A 22,175-nucleotide genomic window follows, 5' to 3' on the forward strand; every position below is an offset into this window, starting at 1 on the left:
CTGCACAGAGCAAAAATGCATGGGTTAGCTCAGAAAGAAAATGAATGCATAAGACAGTATGCAACAGAAAGCAGATAAATGATGCAGAAAATAAAACCAAAGTCTTGCGCACAACGCACAAGACGCCCAGAAACAGTTAACAAAAGTAGTATTAGAACAAGAACTTAAATGTTCTAACCTATTCGAATTTCGAGTTGGTCCTCAAAGAACTCGAAGCAGATGAGTGTGGTGGTGAGGAAGGTGATGTTGGCGTCCGCGACACTCTTCCAGAAGAAGCAGAGGTCTCTGTCCAAAGCGTCCATGCTATCAGGACTTCTGGGTCTCCTGAAGCTGCTTTTGGACTCTTTGTTCCCCTTGTTTACCCAGTACAAGGGGAAACCGTCGAGCAAGGAAGCGTCCTTGTCGTTGGGGCGTACCTGGACGAACTTGCCCTTCCAGTCTTTATAGGATTATTGGAAGATAGAGAGGATCGACCTCCCAGCAATCCCGTTCAAGCTAACCCACAGGCGATCTCCTGGGTGCTTGGCTTCGAAGAGAAATAAGAAGACATCCACAGATGCTGGCAACCCCAGATGGTCGCACATGACTTGGAACACCCGCACAAACGCCCAGCTGTTGGGATGGAGCTGGGCGACGACGATGTTGAGCTCGGTGAGAAGCTCCCTCTCAAAACGAGTAAAGGGAAACCTGAGTTTCACCTTCTTGAACAAAGTTGTGTAAACGAAGCAGAAGGGCCCATCATTGTTCGCCTTGTCGTCGACGCAAATTGGCAGGTCGGGGGGGCAAGGTAGCACCGTCATCTTCTCGTCGTGCTCCTTGTGGAATGTTTGGTGAGGCTCATCCCCCTTCGTCAACCGCAGAACTGCCCCAGCAGTGTTTACAGAAGACGTTTCCCTCAACAGGGTTGAGTTGACCCAGGGATATAGTTTTTTGAAGTCTGGTGGGTGGACGGAGGCTCCTCCAGTGACAGGCGGAGTAGCCTGGGCCGGGTTGGGGCGAGAAGGTGCAGGCCTCTCAGCCTGAGAAGATGAAGCACCGCGTGCTTGCAGTGGGTTGTGTGCTTGAGAAGAAACGAAGGAGGAGGATTTGGGGTGATCTTTGAGCGAGTCATTGTTGAAGCTGCAAAGGAAGAAGAAGAGGAAAAATGATCAGGGTTCGCAGAGGCTGACTCGATCATGAAAGAAGGGGAAAAACGAACGAACGTAGGTTCGTTGTGGCGTTGACGGAGCCCTAAGTTACGAAGAATGAGAAATAGCAAAAACAACCCACAACGTATGCACCAGACAGTTAAAGGATGATGCGAATCGGTTAAAATGCAGGAAAAACCAGCAGAAGAAGGAAAGGAAGTACCTTTTTATGATCGGGAAGACGATGAAGGATGCTGGTGATTTAGAATGTTGGAGAGCGTTGAGAGCTTTTTTGCAGAAGAGAGTTGGAGCGTCTGAGAATACGAAGAAAGTGATGGAACAGTGAAGCGAAAATGAGTTTAAGGGTTTTTCGAAATGGGTTTGGGAAGCGCAAACGTTAACTGAAGGTAACCGTTGATGAAGCCACGTGTCGAGCGATGGGTGAGGGGTTTGGTGGAGCGTCAGAGAAGCAGAAAGTACGAGCGCTTGGAATTCTGCGTCAGTGCCACGTAGATCGGTGTAGACATGACTCTTTCAGTCTTTTCGCTGGACAAGTCTTCGCTTAAGACTGGGGGGCTTGTGTACCGCCCTGGTAGTCGGAAGTGATGACGTGGCATCAAGCTACAGTGTAGGCGTGTTGACAAGGCGTCAGATTTGCAGAAGGGAAGGAAGTCGGGGGGCTCGTGTAGCCGCCAGTTATTAAGTTGGCGTGCTCCGATCTCCAGCATACCAGGACCGGCGATCGCCCAGTTGAAGATGAAGTCGCCAGATGTAAATTCAGGCGACCAAGTGATTGGAGATCGCCAGAGCAAGCACATCGCCGAAGATGAAGGTGGTGCAGATTATGAAGGCGGCTGGCGAGACCACAGGGAAGGTGTACGAAGGCACCCTAACTCGCCAATTCTAGTAGAGATCGCGCTCCCAAGTTGGCTATGCACTGGGCAGTACCATGCATAAGTAACTTAGCCAAAAAGAGAGTTAGAAGCAGCGCCCAAGTCAAGGAGGCTCCAGATGATGGCACGTGTACGACTGGATGTGAGCCACGTGTCCAGGTCTGTAACTGCCAGGAGAGAGAAAGTGACCAGGTATATAAGAGTTCTCAACGAACTTCTGAGGTACGCACGTTCAGATTATACTCTTTACGCTTGCGAGTTCTTGAGCAGACTGTGAGAGAGGACATTGCACGGTTCCTTGAGTGTTCTTACTCTTAGTATTTGGTGGTTCGGTCACTGACTTGGGCGTTGGAGTGCGATCGACCGCAGCGGCGCCGCTCTGTTCTTTTGCAGGTTCTTGAGGTGGATCTTGGCGGAGGACGGAGGTTGAAACGGTGCACACGTCGATCCAAGTTTGACGAGGCAAGTTCCAACGTTCTGGTCAACAGGCAGGATCAGGGAGTTTCTTCCTCCACCTCACATTTTTCTTCCTGCATCCTATAGAAAATCTGGAAGATAAAAAGTCATTCCAAAATTTCCATTCTGAAACACATTTTTTTTTTTGATTGATTAATCCAGAATTAATAAATTATGATCCAGAAAATATATTCTGGAAATATTTCAGAATGAGTAATCTGGAAATCATTTTTAAAATGGGTAAAACAGTATTCTTTGAAAATAATGGGGTGCAGGAAGAAATTTGTTAGGATACAGGAAGAAAAAGCCCTTTTATGAACTACCAGACCCATTCGGTGGGTTCTTTGTAACTTGCGTGGTCTAAAATGTGTTTGTGCTTCCTGTACCCATTCAATTTTAACCCTCACTCTATCAATTTCTAAAATTTCAGAATTATCCTTATACATGTCAGTGCATTCTGAAATGGGAGATATGATACATTTCAGAATAGGTTGTCATGTGTTTTGGAAGTAAATTGAAAAAACAAAATCTTTTGAAAAAACTGATCAAGAATACAAATAGTATATTTTGAAAAATGGAATTTTTGGAAAATAAAATCCATAAACGTATCTTGAAAAAGAAATTTCAGAAAACAAAAATTTCAAAACATACTCCGAAAATACTATTCCATAAAGTTATTCCAGACAACTTAATCAAAAAAATTTCAGAAACCCAAATTTAGAATTTTATTCCAGAATAACAAATCCGTAATACATTCTAACCTGCATCACACTCCTATTTAAAAACTCTAAAGAAAACATTTTTATAATTTTACATCAATAATCAATAATAAGGTGTGCGTTAGAATTGATTGAGTGTAGAAGTAAAAACATGTGACATTTTAAGTCCATGTCTATGACCTCACCAACGGCTTTGGGCTTTTAACATCCAATTATTTGTCGTCTCCTCTCTCATTTTTTGTGGAAAGCAATTTTTAGGGACTAAAACAATTTAAGAAACATTTTGTTTTACCGAAATAATATTTACAAAACTTCTTTGTGTGAAAATCTATTTACATTTCATACAATTTGAATACTACAAATTGCACCTGAACACATTTGAATTTTGTATATAATTATTTAATATTTTTCTTCACTTTAATACATTCTTAAAATTACTCTAAAAAGTATATTCATAAAAATGATTTTAAATTTTATCGTCGATAATGCCAGAACTTCAATGCAAAATAATTTGAAGTATATTTGTAAATATTTTTTGGCCATGAACTCTATCAAACTTGGATGGATCTTCGAGATCAAATTCATCTAATTTTTCATTGATAAAAAAAGGCAAGTGAAAAATTAAAAAATATATGTTTAAAGTAATATTTGAATTGTTAATCCTACGTTCATAATATACTTCAAAAATAAATTGACTATAAGTGAAAAATCACAGATTAAAAATGTTTAGTTATCCCATTTTCTTCATACATATATTTTAATTTTTAAGGAAATATTAACGTTAGAAATTCAGTTTGGAAAACCATTCAACATGCTAATAGTTTAGTCAACAGAAATTCAAGAAAATTAGTTTATAGAAAAGTATTTTCAAATTTCCCTTGACAATATTGCTGGATAAATGTCACATAGACCCCTTATTTATTTGTTGCCCTACTTTTCCATTCTTATTTTCAAGAATAAAATTGTTTTACACAAAAAAAACACCCATCTAACAATTCTTTATAATAATATAATAATATCTTAAATTAAAATATTAATTTATTGATTTGTAAAGTATATGTTTTTAGTGTATGACCTTTTTTTCAATCCAAGTTGCGACTTTACTGTGTAAATACTGTACAACTAAAATCACAGTTCAACAAAATATCATGAGTTTTATTGTTTTTGTCCGCGTCAACATTTCAACGGTCAAAGATAAGATACCTTAACCTGCTTTGTAGAGACTGGAATATTGTTTATTTTATTTGTAGAGAATTGGAAACAAATACATGGCTTATATCTTTTTTCCCTTTCCACTGACTCGAGAAAATGACCATTTTCATCATCCAGTTTGCACTGATAAGGTATCTTTGTGAGTAAAGTTAAATCCTGATAATAAAGCCAAAAAAATGAGGAAAGAGAGTTTGTTATACCTTGACATGTCTCTAACAATGAAGGAAAATTCTTATTGACTAAGCAATTTTAGAATTGCACATTCCTACGACACAAGTAGCTAAGACATACATAGAAATGTTTTTTGCCTCTTTTTCTAAAGGGTCATATAATTCTAGAATGTTACCTTACAGCATCTGCTGATGTCTTTCAACTTTCATAGTATGCTTCTAATTCTATTAGTTTAAAAAAATAGATTCTGTCCTTTATTCAATTTCTCTTGATTGAGTATACTCAACAGAAAAATCATGGGTTATCGAATCTGAAGTTCTGACCGTCAAATTCAAACTGGTTGAAAGGAAACTCTAAAGCAACTGCTGCTGAGTTTGGAGCTGAAGTAGCAGCTGGGATCATGTCATTGATATGAGACTCAAAAGTTGCCAAATTTGGGTTCCCTACAACACTGTTCACCCTACTTGGAGACACCGAATAGTGGCTTATTCCGGATGTAGCAGGTGACATATAAGGAGAACTGAAATTTTCAAGCAAATGGGGAGGGAAAACTTGACCTTCATTTTTAATGTTTGTTGATAATGGGAAAAGGAATGGAGCAAATGATTGGTCTGTGGAATCTAGGTTCTCTGTTTGGACTCTCAACCCTTCTCGGAGATTCAAAAGTAAATCATTTGGTTGCTGCTCAAGGCTTTGCAAGATATTCTGCTGCTGATTTGTGTTGTTCAGACTTGGTTCTTGGTTTTCCAGTGGAATTATTGAAGAAGAACCCATGTTGTGGGCCACCGTGCATGTGTGCTTTCCTCGGTAATTGATTTCAAAAATTGTAGAGTCTTCATCAGATCTTTGCACTTGCTTTGTTGCCATGCAACCTTGAACAGTTCTGTGGGTACATCTGTAATAGCCCCTGCAAACGACAAAAGTATATAGTTATATATATATATATACACACATATAATTTATAAATCTAGTTCAACACTATATACATATAATATAGACATAATAGTATTAAATATGTTGTTACCTGGGGTACATGGCTCCAAGAATGTCTTTCTGACCATATTTTCTCCAACTATATCCATCATCAAGAGGCCCTTCCACCCCCATACCTGGTGTAACCCGAATCCTTTTTGTCCATCTCGGTAAAGTGTTTCTGCGAGGAAAGAAGTTAATCATGACGTTAGATGCAGGGTTTTCAAAAAGGTTAATGACCAGATTTCGGCCACAACTCGAAAGCTTTTTGAGGTGCTAGCTGCCGTAATGCAATGACAAAAACATTTGGTATGGATACATGCATTGGTGTTAGATGTACCTTTTTCTGAAAGCATTGTGGTCTTGGTCCTTCAAATCTCTCTCGGAGTCTTCACTTTGGGGACTACTGCTGATAGGTGAGTCTGACATTCGGATTGCAGCTGTTATGGGCAGCTGCGATGACTCACCCTTAGGCACTGGCCCTTTCCAATTTACCATTTCAAGTGCCTTTTCAAAGGTGGATATGATCTTCTGGATGAGGTCACGGGTTTCTTGGGACGAAGAAGGCGTGTGGAGATACACTTGGAGCTGCCTTGCCAACTCCAAACCTTGTAGTAGCTCTTTCATGATGCTTTTTGGGTCTCCCATGTTGTCCATGTAGGCACAAAAGCAAGATGAACCCCGTGATGTGGCAGGTGATGAAAAATGATTGGTTCTGAGAAGAAAATTTGATGTCAGAGGCAAATTGGCACATGCCCAAGATTGCCTAGGACATGGACCAAGGACACAAAGCCAAAAGATAGGTAAACTAAAGCATGGATTGGGCAGATTTAGTGGATGGTGGCAGAAGAAGCAAAACCAAAAACCTAAGGTTTAGACGCATATAGAAGAGAATAAGAAAAAAAGGGGTTAGCGAGGAGGTGAGTTATATGGGAGTTCTAAGGTGAGGTTGTGATTCTGAATGAAGCTAAGTGTGGGAAAGCGCAGAAAATAGAAAGGAAAAGAAAGTTTGACTGAGAAAAGTGGAGTGGATTTTCTTTACTCGGACTAGTCTTTGGTCATAGGAATTGAAAGGGTAAGAATGAGAGGTCCAATTGCTGACCCATTCTCCAGCACAGACCCTTCTTAAATCTTTAGCATTGACCCTCTTATCTTCAATAACCATATCATATATCACTACTCACAATCACAACACCTATCATCAGTATCCCTCACTTTTTTCACTCGCAGTAAAAAAGGAGCCACAACAGATAATTCTTTAATTAGAAGAAAAAGTCAGATTTATGAGAAGGGTAAGGTTGGAAAAGAAGGAGATTAGGAATCTTCAAACCTTGTTCCGCGTGGTTACCATTGTACCTTCCAAATTGTTATGGAAGCTTTTTGACAAGGTTGGGTGACGTGGGCCATTCACTTTGCTTCCATCACTACATTTCTAATTCAAATCCTCTCTACAGTGAACTTATTTCTCAGCTGTAGCTCACAACACATTAATTTATAACATTCCATAGCTGTTTTTGCCATAACTGGATTCAATCTGACTTTAAAAAAATTACTAAACTAGATCAATTTCAGTTATGTATTTATTAACAATAAGTGAATTTTAAGTTCTTCATTTCTTCTCTAGACATAACTATTCATTTCCATCTAATCAAATTAATTTCATACCAATTACATCTCAAAAGTTATTTCAATTTAATTCCATTTAATTTTGACAAGACCCCACTCATATAAGAATTATTGCCGCGAACTGTGCGAGCATAAAAGTCCTACAATCTAGTGTAGATCAATTTGATGTTTTATTTATTTATTTTTCGTTTCTCATGCACGTTTTTATTTTCAATTTTCAATTCTAATCGCTTCTATCTCATAAGTTTTTTTTTTAATTCCAAGACAATAACAGATTTGATTTAATCAAAATCAAATGTTTATTTCATCAGTATATTTATTTTTTAATAATTATTTGTATTGATCAAAACAGCTCATTACTCATGTAGCGAGAAGAGGGACGAGTTAATTTTTTAAAGCAGTTATTTAATATTTATATGTATATAATGGAGTATCAAATTTTACTTAGCTGATGGATACTCCGTTTAATATTAAATCATTAATTACATACACTCAATTTCAGATAGATTAAATAATTACAATTATCAAATATTATAAACTACTTTATTTATTTTTATTTGTCTTATATTATTTCATATATAAAAAAAATGTTTCTCTCACTCTTCATATATCAATTGTTTTTTAAAACTTTCAGTTTCTCATTCTCAAATCACATTTTATCTTAAATTTAAACTGGTTATTGATAAAGTCGATCAAGACGAAGAAGTGATACCAACTTTTCTTAATTAATGATGCATAGTTTTTATACTAGAACGTTCAAATAAATTTTTATTTCTTTCAGCTAAGTGTTTTTGCTATTTCATCGTCTGAGGAGCATATCAACAGGGTTATTGTGTTCATGATCTTCATATTAAGAGATAAATTTTGAAATCTTGGGGATTAATAGTGTTCTGTATTAATTAACTTTTTTACCTAATAATGTATCTTAAGATAACATCACACCGATACTGGATTCTAGTTTAATTTTTTTGGATATGAACTTTTTTATTAGTTGATCAAATATCTCCAACACGAATACAATCTATAATTTTTAAAAGACAATTATATCAATAACAACTTTTTTAAAAGTTCCTTTTTTTATTTTATAATTCATTTAATTTTAATAAAATGTTCCTAACAACTATCTTGTCTATCAAATTAAAATATTCAATCACGTGCTCATCTCATTATCCTTTTACCTATTCTGACTTCCCAGATTTCCCAAAAGTAACCACTGTGTTCCCAACACAACTACTCAAAACCCTGCTCACGGTTACCTCTGATCTTTTTTATTTTGTCTTCATTGGCCACATTTTTACATTTGTTGATATTCTACGTGGGACACTAGCCATGCGTCAAATAAAAACTATGACCTATTTACTAACACATTATAAGAACACTCTTTTTATTTTAATCAAGCAAATTGATACAAAGGTTATTAATTAAAATTATAAAAGTTTAACACCAAATTTTTAATTTATTTCTCACAATAAACTCTATATTCGAATGTATATGTATAAAAACAGAATTACTTTTTCAGGTTGAGATCAAAAGTTTTGTACACATTCTCTGTAAAACTTTGTGGAAAACTATAAGTATTGGAGATCACATTAATTAGGTCAATTTATATTGAGACTCATTACAAATTGATTTTGTAAAAATAAATTATGTTTAAACTTACTTCTTTATATATGCTATCAGAATATATCCTAACAAGAAATTATGCATAAACAATTCTCTCCACGGACTTTATAAATATATATATATATATATATATATATATGAATATAATCTGATTAAATGTATGTTTTTGCTTTAAGTGTTTATTACTCTTAATATTAAACACTGAATTGAGTATTCTCCACTTTTATTAAGGACATTCCAGAACATCAAAATTCTAGAAGTATCAAATCAAAATTTAAAAATTATTCAAAAATAAAATATACTTCACGTTTATACAGGTGAACATTAACAATCAAGATAAGTAAATAAGAGTTAAAATTTAAAATTTTATAGTAAGTGTTTTTAGGGTAAGAATAAAGATTGTATTTTGCATTCTTACACTTATCTTTCTTTTTCCTGGCAGCAGTATTAATTATCTTTATCTTCTCGCATTGCCGTGTCAAATCACTTTTTTTATCACTTCTTGAAAAAAAAAATTCCGTCTTTTTTTTGAAAAAGTTTTCTTCAACACAACAAACTTACCTCTTCGACCACTTTATCATTGCACCATTCACTTATATGTAAAAGATAAGTTTTACCATTAATTATTTTTCTTCTATTTTGTCATCTATATATTATTTTGGCTAAAAAAATCAATATAAAAAAATTGTCAATATTATTAATGAATATTTTGTATGTGTATTTGAGTTTGATGGTATGAAAATAGGAATGGGATGATAATTTGGATTGATATGGGTTTTGATTAATCGAGATGTGAGGTAATAAAAGTGAAGTTGGATTTGTTGGAAAAAATATGTGCAAAGTTTGAAATTTTGAATAATGTGAGAGATGTTAAAGAAATATCTGTGAAACTTTCTATAATAGTTATATTAAGATCCGAGTAAAACTTATAATTTAACCAGCCAAAGGTGATCATACTTTGGTCTCTCATTTAAATCGACGTCAATCGTAAAATCCATATATAAAATTTAAAACAACTGTAAAATAAATTTCTCCAAAGTAGTGATTAAGGACATTAAGAGTTTTTATATCTTACAAACAAAATATACAAGATGAGATTAAATTTATATTTTTCTATACAAAAGTTTACATTAACAAAATTGTGATATTTCAGTTTATTTTAAAAAAATTTAAATCCTAAACAGTGTCAAGAAGGTTCAATTTTAAAAGAAATGGTTAGTATTCATAAATGGTGGATAATTGTTTGAGTTTTCGGTAAAAAAGCATTAACATTTAATATCTCGTGTATCTCAAATAATATATAGAGAGAGTATATATGTGGGAAATTTGAAATGAAGTTTCAATGATTTAAGTTGCATTAATTAAGTAGCACCGTCCTTAGTTTTGAAAATTAAAAAAATATGAATTAACTTTGACACACCAAAAGTAACAATCTAGAATTAGACCAGGTCAACCTGTGTTATTGCCATGAATGGATACACGGTGCAAACAACTTGTGTTATGGTCAACGTTAAAGAATGATAAAAAAACTGTTTTGAAAATGAGGAACAGAAGCAGAGGTAAGGTGGTCGGAACGTCTGTTATGTTTTGAGATCATGAATTTTGATTTTATGGGTAAGAGATGCTGCTAGGAAACAACCAAAGTTGGAAGAAACAAACAAAGTTTGGTAAGCCGCAAAGTTAACGGAGAGTCTGGGAGGGATAGAAAGTGGGCCCTGTAACCAAAGCCCACGGTGTTTGGCCCACCTTACAGACTTGGGCGTGAGAAATGTGAACTGACCAATGTCTAAGTTGGAGCCTGTAATGAATCATGCTGCTTTGTGAACCCACCGAGTCAACCCTTCAAGCCTGATTTCGTACATATCGCCACTGCTGCGCTTAGGCTGTTTCATGTGTTCACCGCCAAATAAATTGGCCATCATTGCCAACTGCTCACTCTTCTAGTTCTTGGTCAAAATTCAATCTAGATCCAATCCATTGATTGGATTTAAAAACCATATCATTTTAAGTAGATCAAATTTAAATAGATTTTTTTTAAAATTTATTTAAAGTGAATTAAATCTATATTCAATCAATTTTGTTAATTAGATTAAATTCACTTTGTCAATTATAATAAATCTATTTTGATATGGACACAAACTAATTTGACTCGAACTGGGTCTAAACCGACTCCACCTGAACGCGGACCAACTCGGTTCGATATCGGTCCAGGTCCGGACAACTCGACATTAATCCGAGCTCGGTCGACTTAACATCGGTCCCGGTCCGAACGACTCGACAATGGCTTGGGCCTAGATGATTTGGCATCAGCCTAAGCCTGTTCAACTCGACATTGGTCCCGGGCCGCTCGACTTGACATCGACCCGGGCCCGCTCGACTTGACATCGACCCAGGCCCGCTTGACTCGACATTAGCCAGGCCCAATCAACTCGACATCGACCCGAGCCCACTCCACTCCACATCGGCTCAACATCAGCTCGGGCTTGCTAAGCTCGACATTGGCATGGGCCCGTTCAGCTCAACATTGGCCCCGGCCCGGGAGACACGACATTGGCCTGGGCCCGGGAGACTCGACATTGGCTCGGGCCCCCTCGGCTCAACATTGGCCCGAGCCCAATCGACTCGATATCGACCCGGGCCAGCTCCACTCGACATCAGGCCTGACTCGTGAGACTCGACATCGGGTCGGGCTTGCTCAGCTCGCCTGGCCCGTTCGGCTTGACATTGGTGCAGGTCCGACGACTCAACATCATCCCAGGCTTACTCGACTAGATATCGGCTTGGTCCAGCTCGACTTGACATCGACTCGGGCCAGCTCGACTCGACAACGACTCGGGCGCACTCGGCTCAAAATCGGCTCGGGCCCGCTCGGCTCGACATCGGCTGGATTGTCTTGGCTTAACTTGGATCGGGTCAAGTCAAAATTCATCCTAAAATGCAATTTGGATAATCCAAAAATGTATCAAATCTATATCTAATCCATATCCAATTAAATGGATTGGATTTAAAATCCAAAAATATGGATTTGGATTTTAAATAAATCCATTTAAATGGATTAAAACTAATATGGATATGGATAATTATGGATTGGATTTTGTAATTTGAATTTTTTGCCCACCTATATAATCATTGTTTCCGCTAACAAATTTGGATTGAATTCTAGAGTTGTATATTTAGTCAACTTGTAACTTTGAGATGTTTAGAGAAGTTTTACTTGTTGACAACACTTGTAGATCCTTCTTCAGTAGGAGTTAGTAACAACATCATAAATTGTCATTATATTCTCCTTTTATTTTAGAGACATTCATGCATACAATATTGTCTTTGGCTGTTTGTTTTTACTGAACTCGTGTCAAGAAATAATATAATTAACTGATTCAGTTGTATTTAAATATTTTAAGTTGTTGTTTCTCATTACTTTAGCGCATAACATTAATATATTTGTTATCTATCAAAACCGAATTCTTTGAGATTATTGAACTGAATTATGTCTGTTGAGTCCAAACTTAATGAGACAAAGAGACATAGTTTAAGTGATCGGGATCCATCAAAAGGTACAATTATTATAATTTAAGTTTTTTTTAACACATCGATAACAATGATAAGAAAAATAACATTAAAAATTTGGAAAATATAAGTGAAAGTATTAAGTATGTATAATATATTAAAAAAAATTATAAAACAAAAAATATATCTTTACTTATCACTATCACGGTCATGAGTGTGGTACCCATTTTTATCCTTAATTCATCTTTTTATATTAAGTTCTCAAACAATTATCCTTGTTAATAATACCAAGAATCCATGTGAACAAAAGAAAAGATATTTGATTTTAAGAAAGTAAAAGAGGACCTATGATTTTATTTACCGCAAAATGGATTGCACATCATGTCCAATCCAATTTAACCGTTTTCTACTAAAACAGCTATATGAAAATTAGTAATACAATTAGATGACAACTATACCAACCCAGTTTTGAGATTTTACTACTTGATTTTTTTTTCCTATTAAGAGCACTTTCTTCTGCGGATTAAAAAATACAATTAATAATGCATTTTCCTGTGAAATTTGGTGAATAATAAACCTTCCTAAATTTTAAAAATTACCTTTTGCAATGTTCTCGTAAAAAAATTCTGCGAGAAATATTCGTGCAAAAAAAATTGTAGAAAATTCCATAACCACATGTTGTGTAACTTTTAAAATCCGCATGTAACTTTCCCCAGTAATTTTAAAATCCAGAAATAACTTTCCTGTTACTTTAAAATCTGCAAGAAAATTTACATGTATTTTTTTCTGTATCTTTAAAAAAATAATAAATAATTTTTAAAATTTTCATTTCAATTAATTATGTATTTATTGTACTTATTTTATTATTAATAATATTTTTTATTTAAATATAATATATTATTTATTAAAAATTATATTATATGTAATATAAACATAATACAAAATAATATTTTATATATATACAGGCACTTGAGTATAATATATTTATAAAATAAAATTACTTATTTTTAACAAAACCTACAATTCTTATTTTATTTATCTGTTTTTCCTTAAAAATAATTTAATGCAAACAATTAGTATTATCCCTAGCAATTAAATGTAGAAATGTGAAATTTGGCCAAATTTATAATGTTTGGAGGAATAAAAACTCTACATAAGAAAAAAATCTATAGATTAAAATATTCACAAAAGTTTCATGGGTTGAACAGGATATCTTACAGATCTCTTTTTCAAATAAAAAGTATTTTTTCTAAATGAGAATTCAAAAAATAATATATATTTTTTTAAATCTATACACTTAAAAAATGTATACATATAAAAAATATTATTTTGCTCTAATATTTAATTATTCACTTTATACTCTAATTTAAATAGTTAATATTAACATTATAGTTCAATATAAATAGATGAAGAGTCTCAAAATCACAATAAAGAAAAAAATAAAGAAAATTCTGTATTTCTTCAGGGTTAAATATCATAAATCCAAACATTAGTTTCTTTACATTCTTATAATGACCAGTAATTAGAAAAAAAAAATCTATTTAAATAGATAATTAAAAGGGTAAAAGTTCAATATAAAATTTCTCAATCATCAGTATTTTTATAAAGTTTAGGCTCATCCATGATTCATCTTTGCCCAAAAATATCGTGCACAAGATAATTATTTAAAGTAAAGTAATTTTAAAACTATAATATGAAATATTACTATTAAGACTTTTTTAAATAACTAATTTTGAATACAAGTAAACATTTACACATTATTAAGAAGAATGAAACTTTTGTTTTTGGAAAGTACACGCTCATAAAGCTAAATTCAATGTCGTTGTATTAATATGAATATTAAGCACATCTTCATGCCATTATAGAAAGTACAGAAAATATTTTCTTATTAGTTCTCTAATATTTAAGTACACCAAACTCTTTAATAATATCTTCGTCTAATGTTGATTAATCCAATCACGTATTTATCTTACTCTTAATATAAAATATTTAGATCTATTTAAAATTATGAGACTTGAGAGATTAAGATTTATAAACTCATAAAAATCTATTATATATATATATATAAATTAAAAAATATAAGCATTTATGATATAAATTTCATAATATTAAAATAAATAAAATAATCTAATACACCAATAAAATATTAATTTTTAGAATAATAAAATAATAATTAAATAAACACAAATGTTATTAAGTTTATAGGTTTTCTTGTGATGAAATCATTTACAAGATCTTCGTCACAACCTTTATCACCATCAAGTTCTTAGGAAAATTGTTTATAACATTCATAAAAATAAGTTATATTATCATTATCAAGCACATATAGAGTTGGATAATTTAAACTTGCTCCAAGTAATTAAACATTTTCACCATCATCTTCAACTTGAGTTTGTTTAACTTCAACATTATCTCCTTCTCCATTTATCCATTCATCATCAAAATCAATCTCGTCTAACAAGAGTAACAAATTTTCTAATTTGTCTATTTTTTCAAGTTCAAGTCATACATCACTAACTAAGTCATTCATCTTTTTCTGGTATTTCCTTTTGTATGAACCTATAATTAAATATAATTTTTTAGTAAATATATAAATCAAACAAAGAAAATTAAAAACCTTAAATAATTTAATAAACTTGAATTACAATTTCAAATGAGCTTCAATTATGCTCATTCAGAAGTGTTACAAGTCAAACTCAAAAATCGAATACCAAATCTCTTTAATTTTGGAGTTTCATCCCCAAACATTTCCCACCATTATCTAGGAATCATAACTTTCCAACAATCCTTTGCATTTTTCATAGAAAAAAAGTTTTCTAGCATAATGAAAGTCAATAAGTTGCAAATTGATTTTTTTTTTTTTTTCATTTTGCAACATCGTTAACCAATTTTCGCATGTATAAATACAACTCTTCTTTCACCTCAGGATCATCATTTCTAAAATATGGTTCATAGTGCAAGTGGGGGTTAAGGTAATAGGAAAAACTCCATGCAAAGATCTATGAAGTTGATTAATTTCCGCTGATCGGATCTTTAGTGTGTAAACAAACCAAGCTCTGATGCCACTTGATGGAAAAAAACGCACGCGGAAGCAACACACATAATCACGAATCAATGCAAGAAATTAAACAACACATGATTTAACGTGGTTCGGTCGCCAACTGCAACCTACATCTACACGGGCAACTATTAGGTTTTCATTTTATCCTGTTGCACACCAATTACAAGTACAATGATCTCTTTAAATAGAGATTATAAAAGGGACACAATGATTAAGTCCACTCACTAAACATGGTGTATAGTCAACCCAACCCAATTGGTCATGGCTTCATACCCAACAATCTCTCACTTGAAGCCACGAAACAATGTTCACATACGCTTCAACTATGTACAATGATTAAGTCCACTCACTAAACATGGTGTCTAGTCAACCCAACCCAATTGGTTTTGACTCCATACCCAACATTTCCGTTATAAACTCCTTCAACATGCTAATTAGCATTGTTCTACCATAAATGTAGGTGGTGATCCTTTTCCCCTTCTTAATAGTTACTTCATGGACCTTCAAATGGATCTCAAATCTTTAAAGATTAAATAAATACAATAGGTAACACATGGAGTCCAATATAAATGTTTTCTCTTTTGCATCAATAATCTCCATTTGCCTTGAAATTTGCAACATTATCAACATCCACATGCATTATATTTTCCTCTTCAACAAATTCTACATCGTCATCCAATGTTTTAAATATTTTATTCGTAATTTTTTAGATGTTTAAGGTATTCAATGAATAAAAAAGTACAATTCCTTTATTGTTCACCACAAAATTACAAATTGAATGTTTATTGTTATTTGTATACCCATAAGACATAATTGTGCAACTTATTTTCTTCCACTCATCATTGTACTCTTGAAGGAGTATATCGATTTTGTCCACTACTTGTTTCAAAAGTTTCTCTCAGCATCATGATATGATGGATGTTTATAGTCAACACCATATCTCTCAATCATTTCGCACATTTTTACAAAAGTGGGATTTCTAATAGCATTGAATAGAATTAAACTTATGTAGAAAAATTCAGCAACTTGAATATCAATTTTTTCTTTATCACCTTTCTTGTCTAATTGATTTAGAGTAACTTGAACATCCTTTCCTCCATGGTTATCAAACTCTAGAGTTAACCCAATCATTATGAATTTACGAGTCTAGTGATTGACCTAAGTAATTTATTTATAGACTTGTTTTTAACAAACTTAGACCTAACTCATATTAACTCGGTGAATTGGTACAAACTCGCAATTTGGAGGATGATTAAATGAAGTTTGAAAGAAAAGTCCAAAATAAAATAATATACACAGTTCATTTTGTTTAGATGCCATGATTTAAAATTCATGTTTCTTATTTAGTTTCGTGATTTAGAATTCTAATCATTCACTACTCTTTACTTTCTATTTTTATTTATCAAGAGTCATTCAATAGAAATAAACATTTGTATGTTTAAACTAAAATATCATTATTTAATGATATATCTCATTACTTATAATAAATTACAAATAATTACTAACTCTGGTATATTACTAAGGGTGTGTTTGGATTGGGGAGGAGATGTGTGAGGATTTGAGAATGTGGATGTGTGAGGATTTGAGGATGTGGATGTGTGAGAAGAAAATGTGAAGAAAGTGAGATTGTTTGGATTGGAATATGCTAGAATGGATGTGCGAGGAAAGTTTATGGAAGTTTATGAGTGATGTGATGACTTTGAGAGAATTTTAAATTTTTTTAAAGGTGTAAAATATTATTTTACAAATTTACCCTTGTCTAAAAAAATTAATAATAAAATGAGTTATTTTTGTTTAAAAATAAATAACTTTCACATATTCGTAGGTTTAAAAATTATAATTAAAAAATAAATATCTATTAAATGTAAATAGGTATAATTTAAAAATTATAATTAGAAAAAAATATGTATTCAATAAATTAAATGAAAACATAACTTTAAGTAATTTATTAAAATATTAAACATGTACTATAAAATTTAAAAATAAGTCAAAAAAATAAATAAGATCTTATATAAATAAAAAAAATTATTCTTAATATTAAAATCATGTAGTAATGAAAAATAAAAAATACTATAAAAACAAAAATATAATGTAATTAACAATAGAAAATAATTTCATAAAAAATTATTATCAAATAAATTATAACTCATAAACATAATAATTATTCACAAAAATATATTAATATAAACACAAAATAAAATTAAATAAAACAGAACATCAAATAACTTTTTAAAATATTAAACATGTACTATAAAATTGAAAAATAAATCACATCTTATATAAATAAATAAAATATTATTTTTTAATATTAAAAAATTTTACCGTAATGGAAAATAAAAAACACTACAAACAGGAGAATAAAATAAATGAAAATAAATTCGAAAATGACATATACTAACTTGACTTTCCTTCTGCATCTCTTCATATTTTCTCATTTGAAGGGAGAGGATATTTACGCTTCAGAAGTATATCCCTCCTTGTCTTTCCCACAAAATCCTGGATCCAAATGACATATTAATTCTCACTTCTTTATCTATAAATAATACATCCACAAAATTAAACAAACTCTAAATCTAATATCAAAGTCCTCGCAAAAATCGCTTTTCATTGTTAATTAACATCAATATTTATCAAAGACTTCGTTAAGATTATTCCCACACTTACCTTACGACATTAACACCATCTACGAAATTTTTATAATTTTCATAAGTTTTCTATGTGAGATTTCATCCTTCTCAACGATGATAAGTACGATGATTTCAACTTTTTCTATATTTTTTAATTTTAAAAAGTCATCTATAAATTTGGAACTTAAAATACACATTTTAAAATGCAAATGACATTGGATAATGGTGGATATTGCGCTACGTATTCAATAAAAGGCCTCTTGAATTGGATCCCACAGAAAAGTGGCGAAAATTTGTTCGCCTCAAGCAAGAGCCATCCACGTGTCAACCTTAAGCTCCACAGCACAATCCTCTTTGTACTTTGCCAAGTCATTACTAACGTGTTCCCATCACTACCCGCACATTCTACTCACACTAATTCCTAGCCGTTGATTTTTCAGAGATAAAAATTGTGGTCACCTTAATTCTCGCATTTCGCGTTAAGTACAAAAAAACTAAAATCCGCAACTCTTCTCTGTAGATTCCTCTCTCGAGATTCATTTGCTTCTCGCTGATCAAAGGTACTCTTCATTCTAGCTTCACTCTTTGTCTTTGAACATGAGTTAATTTACTTTTCCATCTGATTCCGCTACTTCTGTTTCATCATATCATATCATTGCAAAGTACGTTTACTTGTCCATATATTGTTATTTTGGTATCAATTTTGAAGCTATATTAATGATTAATAATGAGAATGTGCTTACTGATTGATAACTCTGTGTAAGGATTAGTTGTGTACCTAAGCTAATGATATTGTAGGATCTTAGCATTGAAAACTTGCCATTTCTTTCTAAACGCAGATTATTAGGTAACCTGGTATGGGAGTTGTGACTGTTTCTAGCTCAGCAGCGAGGACTCCATTGGGATTGAATACAAAGTTTTCCTGTAATCGTCTGAAGAGACCTTTAATTATAGCATTTAAAGGGGATAAACACGATGACTCAGCTTTGGTTGCAACTCAAGAGAAAATCCCTGTGCCCGTTGAGACATCCAAGACGCAGAAGAAAAAGATGGGGAAAGCTAAGAAACTGCCTAAGAGAGAAAGGGTTGCCTTTGTGGAGGAAAATTCCCAAACTTCCTTGGATGTGGACTATAATGAAGCTGCTGCTATGCTTGAAAATATATACAAACTCAGCCCTGCTTCTGATACTGCTAATGCAGAATGTATGGATGGTAAAATCAAAAGGGTCTCCCGGAGAAGGAAGAAGATCGTTGACGATTGTGAAGAAAAGGATGTAAACGATGATAGGGTGGTCAGAAACCAGAACAAGAAAGCTAAACGGTTGGGTCTTGATCAGAGGATTTCATTAAAGAGTAACACAGATGGGGACGAAGTCGTTCCCACACAAAAGAAAAGAAATGCTAACAATAGTGTTGAGAAGATTGAAGAACTTATTAGGGAATATTCCGCATCAACTGATTTTGTGGGTATGGACTGGAGAAGAATGAAAATACCTCCCGTTCTTTCTTCTTCAGAGCATGCTTGGTTGTTCAAATTGATGCAACCTGTGAAGGTAAGCAGTAAATTACAACTAATAATTTTGTCCCCTTACTTTGATTTTTCTATTCTTGAAATATTAGTACAAATTTGTTTGGTTCCCGAATATCAGGCATTCGATTCGAGGATTTAATTCCCTTCCTGGATAACTTCATAGTATTCAAGATGTTAGGTGAAAACTCGAATTTGCTTCTGTAGCAGACATTAAGTCATAATTCTTTGTTTTTCAGACAATACTTCAAGTGAAAGAAGATTTACAGAAGGAGCTAGCAAGAGAACCTGCTGATGGAGAACTAGCCAATGCAACAAACATGAGCATTGCTCATGTAAAGAAAGCACTGGAGGTTGGCCAAGCTGCAAGAAACAAACTCATAAAGGTATGGAATTGTTAAGTTCTTTCACAACTTGACTTTTGAAAATTTTCACCGTTTGAAGATGAAATTACTGTCAGATTGTTGTGTTATTTGAAATGAGCAAGTTATAAGCAAGTGTGATCATATCTCTTGCAGCACAATCTCCGGCTTGTCTTGTTCGTGATCAACAAATATTTTACAGATTTTGCAAGTGGCTCTAGGTTTCAAGATCTTTGTCAGTCAGGAGTTAAGGGACTTATGACAGCAATTGATCGCTTTGAGCCAAACAGAAGATTTCGGCTATCAACATATAGTTTATTTTGGATAAGACATGCTATCACTCGTTCAATGACCCTCTCAAGCTTCACACGTGTTCCATTTGGACTTGAATCGGTATGCATTCTCACTACTCATGGTGATTAATGTTTTCTTTAGCAACACATGGTTCAATGGCTTTTATTTCTTTACTTTTTGTTTTCATGTTAGATAGCATCATACTTTCCTTGTTTTCAATGCCAACAAATTGTAATTCCTAATCAACCATTTTTTTGTGGTTGCTTGAAGGTATAATAATCCAGGATTGTTTTATTTAGACTATATATTTAGAAAGGCCTGGGTATAAAACAAAGTACAATAAAAATTCATAACAAATATTGGACTTTAGACAAAGATATTCATAGCAAACAAGGTTTAAAAAGTATATAATTTGGTAATTGTTAGGCTGTTGATGTGTCTCAACTTTGGGTAACTTCTCCATTTCTTGTGGAGCAGGTTCGAGGAGAAATCCAAAAAGCTAAAACTAAGTTAACATTTGAGCTTCAGAGGTCACCAACGGAGGAAGAAATAATAGAAAGAGTTAATATATCCCCGGAAAGATACCATGACGTAATGAAAGCATCAAAATCCATTCTTTCGCTGAACTCGAGGCATATAACTACACAGGAGGAGTTCATTAACGGGGTCGTTGATGATGATGGTGTTAATGGTGATAATAGTAAGCAACCTGCTCTACTAAGACTTGCTCTTGATGATGTGGTAAAAACTCAATCTCTTGAGACTTTATTTGATCTCACATTTCTCACTGTGGTGGTATTCTATTGAAGTTTGCTATGTTCATAACTGGATTTGTTCAATGACATATTCAAAATAGACAATGAAATTTGAAATTTGTCTGAACTCAAGAAGTATTTAACACTGCTACATGTTCAAATAAGTATGATAATCATATTCTTGTAAACAATATATATATATATATATATATATATATATATATAACTTTTTTTATCTCTTTCATGATTCCTGTCGGGTTCCCTTCCTTGACGATCCTGATAAATAGGCACCACACTATTGGTATCTTTTATAACATAGGAAAGGGAAATGTTATAAATACATTTTCTAGTATTCTTCTTTGAACGCAGACATACTTGTTGAAATTTATTGAAAATCAATTTTTTTGTAAGTCACACATCTTATTCTCATTCTCTGTTGATTTTTTTGGTTTTCAATAATTCTAATCCATAAGAAAAAGTATATGTTAGATTGTGTCCCTGGAACTCTTTTTAATAGGGAATTAGTAACATATCTATTTTTCTTTGTCAAGTAATATATATATCTGATTCGATTACATCATATTGTGATGGTCAACTAATCTGAGATTTAATTTTTGTACTAGCTTGATTCCCTGAAGCCGAAGGAGAGCTTGGTGATCAGACAGAGATTTGGACTTGATGGGAAGGGTGACAGAACGTTGGGAGAAATTGCTAGGAACTTGAATATATCAAGGGAAATGGTAAGAAAGCACGAAGTGAAGGCTCTTATGAAGCTCAAGCATTCAGCTCGATTGGATTATCTTCGTCGTTATGTTGTATAAATCACTAATGTATAGAAACACCTTACCTATAGTTATACAGTATATATATATACACTCATGCTTTATTATTGTTCATTTAAATACCCACAATCATAATCATACTCATGTAATTTGTATATGATTTACTTGAAATTCCAAAAAGTATATAACTGCTTACATATCATGTAATGTGTCTTTGATGAAATTAAATTGTATTTGGCGTTTTGCATGAAGAGGAGTGTACATCATATCCAAAACATTGGGCAGAGAATAAATGGTGGCGATCTGTGTAGCTCCAGGATAACACTTGCCAATGTAATATTATAAAAATCATAATAATAATGAGTACTTTTATTTCATTTTTTAGTTTTTTAATAAAAAATATTTATTTTCATTCTCTCTTTTTTTTCATCTATTTTCTTTTAGTTAAACAACCTTTATC

At 33.0% G+C, this 22,175-nt stretch overlaps 2 protein-coding genes across 2 annotated transcripts; one reads left to right on the top strand and one right to left on the bottom strand.

The window, feature by feature from the left end:
* Positions 1 to 4,408: 4,408 nt before the first annotated feature.
* LOC137822061 (putative WRKY transcription factor 53) lies at positions 4,409 to 6,513 on the bottom strand. The gene is made up of 3 exons (XM_068626956.1): positions 5,891 to 6,513; positions 5,603 to 5,731; positions 4,409 to 5,485 (listed from the first exon to the last, which is right to left on the bottom strand). Exons 1-3 carry the CDS (start codon positions 6,205 to 6,207, stop codon positions 4,873 to 4,875), a joined length of 1,059 nt encoding a protein of 352 aa, XP_068483057.1. The 5' UTR covers positions 6,208 to 6,513; the 3' UTR covers positions 4,409 to 4,872.
* Positions 6,514 to 18,426: 11,913 nt separating this feature from the next.
* On the top strand, positions 18,427 to 21,917 carry SIGE (sigma factor E). Its single transcript, XM_068626524.2, has 6 exons — positions 18,427 to 18,554; positions 18,834 to 19,547; positions 19,762 to 19,908; positions 20,041 to 20,277; positions 20,656 to 20,919; positions 21,557 to 21,917. The coding sequence occupies exons 2-6, from the start codon at positions 18,852 to 18,854 to the stop codon at positions 21,752 to 21,754; spliced, it is 1,542 nt and encodes a 513-aa protein (XP_068482625.1). The 5' UTR covers positions 18,427 to 18,554; positions 18,834 to 18,851; the 3' UTR covers positions 21,755 to 21,917.
* The last annotated feature ends 258 nt before the right edge of the window (positions 21,918 to 22,175 follow it).

Source organism: Phaseolus vulgaris, chromosome 9 (genome assembly GCF_051622355.1).
Source record: "Phaseolus vulgaris cultivar YP4 chromosome 9, ASM5162235v1, whole genome shotgun sequence".
NCBI classification, from domain to species: Eukaryota; Viridiplantae; Streptophyta; class Magnoliopsida; order Fabales; family Fabaceae; genus Phaseolus; species Phaseolus vulgaris.

Bases quoted from the DNA above. Each gene is read 5' to 3' on its own strand.
- LOC137822061 (XM_068626956.1), bottom strand. From the start codon at position 6,207: ATGGACAACATGGGAGACCCAAAAAGCATCATGAAAGAGCTACTACAA. The intron at 5,732-5,890 runs GTACATCTAACA...CTTTCCTCGCAG, and splicing joins CACAATGCTTTCAGAAAAAG to AAACACTTTACCGAGATGGA. The intron at 5,486-5,602 runs GTAACAACATAT...TGTCGTTTGCAG, and splicing joins CTTGGAGCCATGTACCCCAG to GGGCTATTACAGATGTACCC.
- SIGE (XM_068626524.2), top strand. From the start codon at position 18,852: ATGGGAGTTGTGACTGTTTCTAGCTCAGCAGCGAGGACTCCATTGGGA. The intron at 20,278-20,655 runs GTATGCATTCTC...CTTGTGGAGCAG, and splicing joins TTCCATTTGGACTTGAATCG to GTTCGAGGAGAAATCCAAAA. The intron at 20,920-21,556 runs GTAAAAACTCAA...TTTTTGTACTAG, and splicing joins GACTTGCTCTTGATGATGTG to CTTGATTCCCTGAAGCCGAA.